Raw genomic sequence first — 11,183 nt, forward strand, 5'->3', positions numbered from 1 at the left:
GTAATCACACAATACTACAAACCACGCCCCCGACGAGCATGCCGGCAAATGCCTGCGGACTGAAAAGCAGGCAACTGCTCAGTTGTCGGGTTCGTACCTTACTAACAAACAGACAGACAGACAGACAGACAGACAGACAGACAGACAGACAGACAGACAGACAGACAGACAGACAGACAGACAGACAGACAGACAGACAGACAGACAGACAGACACAGTCAGCAGTATTATAGAGGAAACGATTATATTTTCATGGAATGTTATAAATCGAAAAAGATGTTCCAGTTTCAGTATGTGTTGTATGCAGTATGTATGCTTTCTTTCCTTTACGTATGCTTTGTTTATTTTATGTATGATTTTGTAGTTTCTCTGTAATGGTTTCTCTAATGTTTTTTGCTGAACTATAGTGACAATGAGGTACTGAGGTCTCAGTGCTTTTCAAAGTTCAACTCAAAAAAGGTATATTTTATTGCCACAACAATAGAACATGTGGTCATTTTTTACTTCAACAGAGGGGGGAATGCAAAATAAATACAATTAGATACAACCAAACAATATTCAACATTCATGAAAAGCACTGGAGTACAAAAAACCTCAGAAATATAACTTTTAAAAAAAATGGAAACAACACACAACAGCAAGCTATGTGACTAATTGATTTAGATTTATTTTATTGATTTTCAAACATGTTAAAATAACAAAAAAAGTGAAAGCCATGCAGAAGAAGAGAGAAGACATGTTACATTCAGCAAGCTGGAAGCGTCGAGATACTGAGGCACATTTTTAACATCATTCCACACTTGAAAGAGCTAACACAATTAAATTCATAAATGACTCTGAAAGTAAGTGAAAAGTTAGAACAATCCTCATCTCCTTCCAATAAAAATAAATAAACAGAAGTGGAGTGGTATCTATCAAAAATGTAGCTGGCTGTACTAGTGGTTCGGTGTGCTTCGTGTCTTTTATGAATAAGAATATACCTGGACTGTTGTAATATAGGTTGCACTGTTTACAGTTATGGCTCAATCCTTTGGAAGTCCTATAGTTGTGCAAGCGATGATCCTCACAACTTGGCTGCAATAAAAGTGCAAATACTGGAAACAAAACAAGTCCGTGTGAAATAAGAACAACAGTTCCTATTCAAATATCCTTGATTCTAAAAAGGAAGAATAGATTTCATTATGTTAACTGTGACGTATTGTACAAAAAACTGTTGTGTTGCATGTACACTGTTACACTATAAAGTACCGGTATATTATTCATTTTGAACCCAATTTAGCATTTTATGGAGATTAAAAATTGTATGCCAAATTAAATGGCATACTGAGGATCCAAAGGGTAAAAATAATCAAAATACAAGATGTGTATTGTTTAGTTTCTGTTCCATATATTTACTGTAACCAGGCAGCATTGAGGTATGCGTACAAATCATTTCTTTAAAAAGATCTACATTCTTCAAAGTGTGCGATATCATTTGTATCCCAGCTTTTCCTTTAAGTGAATAAAATAGTAGGAAAGTGTGCAGCAGATGATGTCCTTGTTTGGCTCATCAGACAGACAGCATATGAACTTACTAACAGCTGAACAACAGCGAATCATCTGAAAAACATAAATAATTACAGTGAAGCATTCCCACAGAGCTAGAGTCAACAAAGAACACACAAACATATTAGCCCCAGGAATACTATTAACAACAGTCTTGAGAATTGTACTTTTGATGTGAACAAGGTAACTCTTTTATAGTTAAGAAGGCATACAGCAGTTAAAATGCTAATTAATTCAGTGCTAAAACAACGATTGAGCGTTTCGCCCCTTATAATTGAACTCGTAAATTTTCCTCTCCTGTGATGCAATACAGGTCTGATGTGTTAGTTTTTTAATCATCTGTGGACAAATTACAAATATACACATTGTAATGTGTGTAATAACCCTCTGAGAAATGGGCTTCAATACGAATTTACTCGCACGCTGAAACTTGTCATTTTAATTCGTGGATGCGGTCTCTTAAAAAGGGAGCAAGATTTTGCCCAGATTTTAGTCTAACCAGTAGATTCCACTTAATTTCACACACTGGACCTTTATTTGCAGTCTAAACTCCAGTTTAGGAAGACAACTAATAACAATCAGCAGCATCAGGAGCTAACTTCAAACTGAACAAGTCACCTCTCTGCATACAATAACTTCGTACGTAGTCTAGTCAGCTGTGAGATTACTGTCAAATTAAACCTTAAGCTTTACTTGGACAAAGCACTTTTTGAACTGATAAATATGTTTCACGGAGAAATTAATGTTACAATATTTGGGTATGACCCAAATTATGTATAAAGCCTCACAGCACCTGTGGAAAAAGCTGGAGAATTGCTTGTTCAATGTGTGTAGCAATACTAACAGGTCATTGTGTCGTTTGAATGCTAACTAAATGTGAGCATTACTGTGATACACCTGAAGTTGATACTCATAAGTTGGGTGCCTGTGATGGTGGAGTCAGGTGCTCTGGAAGCCTCACCATCTTCTGGGGGATGCCGCTCTGCTTATTTTCTTCCTTCCAGCCTCCCTCTTTTCCTCTCCTGTGATCGCCTTTCTCCTTATTTTGCCTGCACAGCTTCAGCGCTCGTGATATGAACACATCCAGGTCAAACATCCGTTCCCTCTGCTTGACAGGAAGTGACTCCAGAGAGTCACCGTTTGCTGGCTGAGGGATAGAGGAAGTAGATGAAAGTGGCTGAGAGTCCTGGGGGAGAAAAAATGGAAGCATCGGGGGAGGTGCTGTCTGAGGTGAAGGAGGAGGAAGTGGGGATGTGGGGGATGAGGGGAAAAGCAAGGGAGGGGAATTGGAGGAAGCTGTCACCGGCGGCAGTGGGCTGAGCATGTCTTCAGCATAATCAGCTGATGCCTGATGAACAACGTCTGTGTAGTGGAACATTGGAGCCGGAATCTCACTTGGGGAAAGAGGGAGGGGGGGAGAGGAGGTGTAGCAGGAGAGGGACCGAGGCTCGAAAGAGGGACTGGTTGACTGCAGACGGACATGGGTGCTTTCTACCCAGCGGGAGATTTCCTGAAATAAATCCCCTGTCTCCTCCTCCTCCTCTGATTCCTCCTTCTTCATCTCTCCCAGGTCCTCCATGCTCCCACCAAGTGTTTCAGCGGGCACGGGGAGGCAGTTGGTGTTACGCTTCCAGTGAGACAGATCGAGGATGAGCTTTGGCTCTGAGTAGTGCTGAGGCTTGCCCTCCCTCCAGGCAATTTTATCCAGATACGAAGGCGAGCCAACTTTGTAGTCGCACGAGTGGCTGCAGTCGAGGTCCCCATAGCCTAAACCGCAGGCCCGGTCCAGTGAGGAGTGAGAGTTCTCCAGAAAACGCTCTGCCGAGCTGCTGTGGGAATACTTGCGTGGATCGACCTGTATATGATAAATGAAAAGGAGCGGGTTGACCAGGGATCTCAAGGATTTTATGCAATTTTCTACACAGATTTTACCACAAAACTATGTTGAGTGAGGCCCTTAAAAGTGTTTCTTTGGTGTAAAGTAGCAAAAAAAGAAAAAACACTTCCAACCTGAGCCTCCTCTAACAGCAAGGTGGAGCTGGCCCGGGGGTCTCTCTGCACCTCCTCATCCTCAGTGGCATCACCTAGGTCAGAGGTACCACAACTGGGGGGCATACAGTGACAACTGCTGCCTGACTGCTGCCAGGACACATCTGTTGATAGACTGTTGCCGTACCTGCAGATCGAGAGCTATTAGGATTTGTGAAGCATATTCCATCCAAATCTATCAGATTGACTCAGAAATTTCAATGATCAATATCAATTTTCCTACAAATTTTGTAAGTACATATTATGTTATTTTTTTATTAAAACATGAATAAAATCTCCACACCTCTCCCAGTGCATGCTGGACGCTTGACTGTTGCTGTTACTAAGGCTCTGCTCGGTGATTAAGCTGTCCTCCAGCTCGTCCTCGATGCGGAACGGATGCAGAGACGTGGGCTCGTCCTCCAGGCAGGAGTACTGCAGGAGGAAGGGGTGGGACAGGGCTGCCTCTGCCGTTAACCTGTCCATGGGGTTGAAGGTCAAGATATGTTCCAGGAAGTCCACAGCTGAGAGAGGAAGGGTGGAAGATGAGGTAAAAAAAATGCTCATTGTTGCTTTACATTCTGCATTAATCTTCCTTCTACGTCAAACCTCTTGAGATTTCTGAGCCTCAATGCCATCATCTCACCTTGTGAATCCACTTCTGGCAGCAAGTCACGAAAGGGCTTCTTCACTTTCCACCCATGACTGACATATGAAGGCATCACCTGGGAAAGAATGAAAGCAAAACATTTCCAGAGATCTGCTGTGGTAATTTTAAAGAAAAGGACAACAGGCTCGTGATTTAAATGTGAAGGACCAGCTTGGACGTCTGGCAGCAGCTGAGGCGTCACCTGTAAAAGGTCCTGCCTGTCCTCCTCTCTCAGCACTGGCACAGTGTCAAGAATCAGCTGCATCTGCTCCAGCTCATGAGCCCCTGGGAGAAAAAACCAACCGATCAGAGACGGGATGTAAAATGGTGACTGATGAGAGGGAAAAGAATGGATGAATGTGTGTCATTATTTCCCTTAGTGCAACAACAGAAATGCAACCATATGAAATTTTTGAACTTGTGAGTCTATTGGATCCCGGAAGGGGGCGCTATAGCAAAGGAATTGTGCATCTTGCGCAAAGCAGCGACAGTGTCTTCAGTTGAAAGCTTTCACAGTGATGATGAACTCCATTCATACATTGATTTAAAATGGATAAATGGAGAGCAAGCTAATTAACTGTGGAAAATCTGGCTGGAACCGGTTGATGTGAGTTTGCAGCACTATTTCTCATGTGTGAAGAGGTCTGTGGAGGTCAGATCAGCCTGTCAGAAGGAACTACGTCTTCTTCAGCCAGAGTTTCTCTGTCTTGATTGGTATTCTGCTCAGGCAAAGAAGTCGAGCACAGAAAGGGTATAAAGTCCTTCTTGTGCTCTCTGATCAAATCCTCTCTCTCACTAGATACAAGACGGTCAAGTCTTCGTGCTCTCTGTTTCACAATGAAGTCATTCAATTTTTGATGACTTTATATGATCAAAACAGACAGTACCTGCAAACAGCATGTGTCCAGTGAGCATCTCAGCCAGTATGCAGCCGGCAGCCCACATGTCTATGGCCTTGGTGTAGTTATTGGGGGACAGGAGCAGACGGGGGGAGCAATACCACTTAGTTACCAACGCTTCGGACAGGTAGCCCTGGAGTAGCAGGCGAGGGGTGAGCCAGGTTAAAAAAAAGCAGGAGAAAAGGGACAAAAGAGGTCAGACTGACTCACGATGGTGTAAAACATCCTACGTTTCCACAGTTCAAGCCTCCTGCATGTATGCTGAGGTAAATCATCAACAAGCTGTTATTATTGGTGCTTCTTGGGTCTCATTTTCGCTGCGGTCTCTTCTTGCTGCACTTCCTTATTTCTTTATGGACTCTCTTTTACATTCATACCCTCATCCCTTTAATTGATAACATTCATAATCTACATTAAGATGAAGGGAGAATGGCCAGGAGATGACAGAGCAAAATATGTTGCTAAGTACTCAATAATGTTTGACAATATCTCCATTATCCATCATCATTTGGTTTCAGTGTTTGGCCACCAGAGAAGTAGGACTTCTGGGGATTATATGGAAGTGGTTCTGAATAAAAAGACATCATTAGAGCATGTTTCCACTAAAAAAAAGTTTAGTCTTTACTTTGTATTCTTGCTGGGTGCTTCTCTATTGTCACCTCCCCCTTCTTTTCATTTCACCTCACCTCCGACTTCCATTACATCAGCAGCAACTGCGACTGTTTCCTCTCACTCTAATCTTTCCTCTGCACTTCACTCCATCTGTCTCCTTTTGACACTCTGTATGCTTCTTCTCCCCTGTCTCATCTTTTCTCCGTGCAAATACAGATCCACTCTGTACATTGCTCCCACCCATCCAGCATTCTCTGGATAACTGTCTGTCTTGCACGCTTCCTGTCGTCCGAGCGGGGTCGTGAATAATGTCTGGGTAAATCGTAAAAGGAAGTGTTTCCCTTCTCTCTCTTTTGGACCGTTGTCATCCGTTGTCAGAGCAAATGTTTGTGAAAGTCATCCAACAGGCTCAGCTAAAGGTTGTTGAATTGCAGAGCGCGCCCAGCCACGTTTTACGGCACAACATGACTGATCAGTCTGCAAACAGCTGAGGTCACCGCTGGCCGTGGCCATTAACGCAGCTCCGTGAGGAGGGAAAAACTGCTTTGGCACTGAATTATTGAATTTGAGAGTGGATGCTGGCGGATTCCCTGCAGGCATCTGTTTCAGTGTCAACACAGCATCACAAACAGTCCAACAGCTTACACACATCCATCCATCCATCCATCCATCCATCCATCCATCCATCTATCCATCTATCCATCTATCGATCTATCCATCTATCATCTATCTATCTATCTATCTATCTATCTATCTATCTATCTATCTATCTATCTATCTATCTATCTATCTATCTATCTATCTATCTATCTATCTATCTATCTATCTATCTATCTATCTATCTATCTATCTGACATGATGATACAGCAGCTCAAGTGTTAGAACATTATGTTCTCTCACAGGCAGCAGTTTCTGTTGATACTCAGGAGGGGATCAGAGAAATCCAAACACGTGCACAGAATGGGGGACCAGTGTGAGACTGGTGGAGGTGCGCTTGCTTTGACTGTCCCGTACACACCAAACCGCGTCCGTCGTCCTTGACTTGTGAGGTGTTTTTCTCTCCTATTCACACATCTGCTCATCCTCATCTTTCTCAGCCTCCCCGTCTGTGCTTCACCCACCAACACGATTTGCTCATCTGGCCTCAGCACCCCAATCCACCCACCCCGACGCCCCCAACCCCCCCGTCCCCGCAACAAACACATCGCCCTATGTCTGAAACCCACCTGATCCCCGGTCCCGTGTTCTTACAGACAAAGATCGGCTTTCAGAAGAGCTCTCCAATGGACACACACACACACACAAACACGCACGCACACACACACACACACACACACACACACACACACACACACACACACACACACACACACACTGCTCTGCTCTGCTTCAGGATCAAAGCACGGAATGGCACAACAGAACAGTTAATTGTCACATTAATCTCCCCGCCTTCATCTCTAATGGACTGAATAATCACAGGGGTTGAGACGTAAACTCTCCCCCATCCATGACTGAGATGGTTTTAAACTCAACGTGAAAGCTATCAGCAACACATACAACTAATCAACGTTTCACTCCAAAGCCCACTTTCAAAGTTATATTTAGCCTGAGAATGTTTTATAAAAAGCTTGATTTCTGAGAGAGCATCAGAAGACAGATCAAGCGTTATTCATTGAGAGCTATGCAAACCAAATCGTCCTCAAAAAATACTGTTACCATCCTACAGTGTTCTGAGTGTTATACTGTTCACTGGTTTGCACAATGCTGTCCAATAACCACACAAAGCAAAGCCAACTAATTCCCTAACAACGGCTCGATCTCGACAGAGATAATGTCCATTATTACAATCATGGATGCAATCATGAGGACCAGAGCAGCCGACACCGTAACACAGAGAAGATATAACTTCAAATTTGTATCGACTTTGGCTCCATCTTGTGTGTAGAAGGTTATGGATCCACACATTTGTGGAAAGTTATGCTCTCTAAATGGCAGAAGAGCTTCCTCTACTTACTTTTATTTTGAATAATAGCAAAGAAAGAGGAGACATAGTGCACAGGTGGTCCTTTCACTCACCTTATGGGAATAATGAGGGTCGACAATCCTGGCCAGCCCAAAATCTCCGATCTTGAGCAGGAGCTGGTCTGTGTTGATGAATATGTTGGCAGGCTTTAGATCTCTGTGCAGGACATTAGCAGAGTGGATGAACTTCAGCCCCCGCAGCAGCTGGTAGAACAGCAGCGTTGCGTGATCTGCTCAGTAGAAAAAAAGGCAAATATAAGGATACCTCAAAATAAACAATGATGAATGAACATTAGCTGGCAAACATGTTCTGCTGACTGAATCTTGTTTAGAAGCAGTGAAGAGGCTTCATTTAAACAGGACTTTTAATACATTTGTTCCCCTAATCAATATTAAGACTGGATATTTAAAAACAATTATTCCAAGACACAAACAGACAAATATGGATAATCTTGTCAGTGTCACCAAAAAAGGAAATGATGATTCCTCTTCCTGTTCCCTACCTGTGTCCAGGGGCCCTTGCTCCAGTAGCCGAGCCAGATCTGTCTCCATGCACTCCTGGACGATGTAGAGGGCGCTCAGCTGGGTGGGGTCTCTGGGCAGCGGCCGTCCAAATGGGGCCGCCACCTCGTGGACTTTCACCACGTTTTCGTGGTGCAGCCGCTGGGTGATCTTAACCTCCCGCAGAGCGTGTTTTACTGTCACCACATCGCGCATCACCAGCTTCTTAATGGCCACGCGCTGTCCGGTGCGCTGGTCCACAGCAGACAGCACCAGACCGGTCACACCAACACCGAGAGGTCGAAGGTCGACAAAGTGGCCGCCCAGGTCGAAGCCGTGGAGTGTAATGGGGGTGTCAAGCTTGGCCATGATAGCTCACACCGAAGGTGTGAAGCACAGAGCCCGGGTTTCTCAGGCTGAACTAATGGATCGTGTCTTAGCCATCATAATGTTGGATCTTATTACAGAGTCCAGAGCGACTAGAGAGCTGATCTTCCTCTGGCTGGTTGGGTCATGACTATTTCCATGCATCTAGACTGGTAGGTAGAAGCTGCAGTTTTAGAGATATCTGGTTTTCTAACTTTGTGCAGTACTGCAACTTGGACGTTCTTCCTTTAGGCCTCCACGAGGGCATCTGCACATCGTCATTGCCTCCACCTCTGCTACCGTGTGGGCTGATTCTAATCAAATCTCCCGTTTCACCGAACCAGCGGCTGGTGTCCTGAACAGCAGATTACGGGAGGCAAGGAAAACAATGTCAGAAAGGGCTGGAAAACAAAAACAGCATTTGGTTCAGCTGGCAAGCAGCACATTTGCAGGCATCAGGAGGATATCTTTCAATGCTTCACTTCACACTTGATGTCTTTGTCTGCCCCCAAAGAATACTCCGGTCTGCTACAAGTCTAATCTCGCTCTACTCTCTTCACAGAGTGAGAATATCAGTCACTTTGTGTAGTTCCCCCCCAAGACAGGGGCATCCATAGAAACAGTCCTTACGTGTGTGCCCGTATGTGTGTAGATGCATCATGGGACAGCAACAGGTGGACAGTTAGGAACTCCTTAAGTTTGTTGTCATTTTCATCCTTCAGCGCGAAGACCCGAGAAGAGAGACAGAACAATGACATTCAATGAGACTCTGTTGGCTCCTCCTCATTCATGGCACCAGATTCAGTCACTCAGGCGCGTTCATTCAGGACGAAATCCACAGTGGCACAGTGGTCAAATCCTACAACTGGTTTATGTGCGTGCATTTAATCCCTCACTAAGCAGCTTCCTGTTGCCGTCTGATGAATGTAGGGATTTCCTCTTTATGCTGCGGTCCGTTTGGAACGACGCCACCGTCACTCAGCACGTGAGCTGTGATGAGAGGGGGAAAGCAGAACAGAGAGAGAGAGAGGTTAAAGGTGAAAGACAGACACGCCACTGCTCTTTCACGGCACAATTGCCAGAGTAGGGATTACCATGGAAGCATTTTCATTTTAATGACAGGTGAAATACAAGATTATTTTGCTCATATAGAGGCACAAAAAGCCCAACAAACTGGCTGCCTCACAAGCCTGAATCCCAGAGGATTGGAACTTTAACAATTCATCAACAACCAGTCTGAGTATTAGTTGTCTTGAGTAACTCTCCAGAGGTGGTGGCCATTTGCAGCCCCATAACTGAGGTGCTCTTTGTGCAGCATTTTTCGCACACAAATGCTCAGCAGGCTCAGAATAGGGCTGACAGAGAGTGCAAGGTGAGAACAGAGAGGATGAGAGCAGGCAGGGTGCATTGATGCTGGTGCTGGGTTAACTTATGTATAATGCATAACCACTGGAGATGCTGCCTGCCATCCTCTCTGTGCAGTTCCAGGTTATGCAACTGAGACAAGTTAATTAAAAAAAAAAATACATTCAATGTTGCAATTTTATTTTTGTTGTAGTGCAGTGCACATTTGACATCTTTTTAATGCTAAGATGTTTACGAGTATTAAGACCGCCTGAGGTGAGATTGTTTAGCAAGTGACGGGGTCTGTTTTGCAGCTGTTTCTGCGTCCACAACTGTTTTTTTATGTTTATTTTTATTTATTCTGCATAGTAAAAGCTGTATCCTCTCTGTACACACTGGTTTCACACAGCTGCCTTTGTGTGAGACTCCAGAAACGCCCCTCTCAGAACAAAAACACAGCCTGATCCCGTCAGACACCACAAATCTGTCTCTGGGAGGAAAAAAAGTATTAAATGGATAAAAAAAACACATACAGTTTTTCCTGATTTGCCTCCTTTCAGCTATAGCTTCACATTTAGCTCACTGTCCGCGCTGTTGCGATAACAAGAGGAGGATGAAACGGAGGAAGATAACATCCATATGCGCGTACTCACGCCGCCGCAGCCCGCCGTCCACAGACGAAGATACGGGGGGAAAGATGAGGGAGATACGGGTCCCTGCATGCGAAGAAAGTGGATCATCTCTCCTCCTCTCCCTCTCTCGCGTAGAAGGGATTTGGTTGGAGAATCGCGGAGAGGAAGAGCCGGCAGAGGAACGATGTGGGGATGAGATAAAGGTTCCAGAGGCGGATGTAGAGCCGGTTATTGTGCGCGACTGTCCGCTCGCTTTCACCCCGGCTCAGTTCTGTCTGATACCTGAGAGTGTTCACACACACACACACACACACACACACACACACACACACACACACACACACACACACACACACACACACACACACACACACACTGCACCATAGATGATTAAGTACCCCCCTCCCTCCTCCTCTGTTTCTCTCTCTCTCTCTCTCTCTCTCTCTCTCTCTCTCTCTCTCTCTCTCTCTCTCTCTCTCTCTCTCTCTCTCTCTCTCTCTCTCTCTCTCTGGAATCCTGACCTCACTTAAACCTGGGTGGGTCTTTGCCGACTTACAGGAGTTTATTCCAAAACCAGCTTCCACT

The 11,183-nt window shown here is 44.7% G+C and overlaps 1 protein-coding gene across 5 annotated transcripts; it reads right to left on the reverse strand.

Moving 5' to 3' along the window:
• Positions 1 to 426: 426 nt before the first annotated feature.
• Positions 427 to 10,955, reverse strand: mapk4 (mitogen-activated protein kinase 4). Of its 5 annotated transcripts, none has more exons than XM_029830064.1 (12): positions 10,620 to 10,955; positions 9,519 to 9,612; positions 9,253 to 9,338; positions 8,259 to 8,977; positions 7,810 to 7,985; positions 5,110 to 5,254; positions 4,425 to 4,507; positions 4,220 to 4,298; positions 3,878 to 4,097; positions 3,556 to 3,721; positions 2,507 to 3,400; positions 427 to 1,599 (listed from the first exon to the last, which is right to left on the reverse strand). In XM_029830064.1, the coding sequence occupies exons 4-12, from the start codon at positions 8,623 to 8,625 to the stop codon at positions 1,471 to 1,473; spliced, it is 2,259 nt and encodes a 752-aa protein (XP_029685924.1). In that variant the 5' UTR covers positions 8,626 to 8,977; positions 9,253 to 9,338; positions 9,519 to 9,612; positions 10,620 to 10,955; the 3' UTR covers positions 427 to 1,470. The 5 variants fall into 5 exon arrangements, with proteins under 5 accessions (XP_029685924.1, XP_029685925.1, XP_029685921.1 ...); XM_029830065.1 differs by having other exon boundaries at positions 8,259 to 9,023; XM_029830061.1 differs by having other exon boundaries at positions 8,259 to 9,612.
• Between the last annotated feature and the right edge of the window lie 228 nt (positions 10,956 to 11,183).

Source organism: Takifugu rubripes, chromosome 21 (genome assembly GCF_901000725.2).
Source record: "Takifugu rubripes chromosome 21, fTakRub1.2, whole genome shotgun sequence".
Taxonomy (NCBI): Eukaryota; Metazoa; Chordata; class Actinopteri; order Tetraodontiformes; family Tetraodontidae; genus Takifugu; species Takifugu rubripes.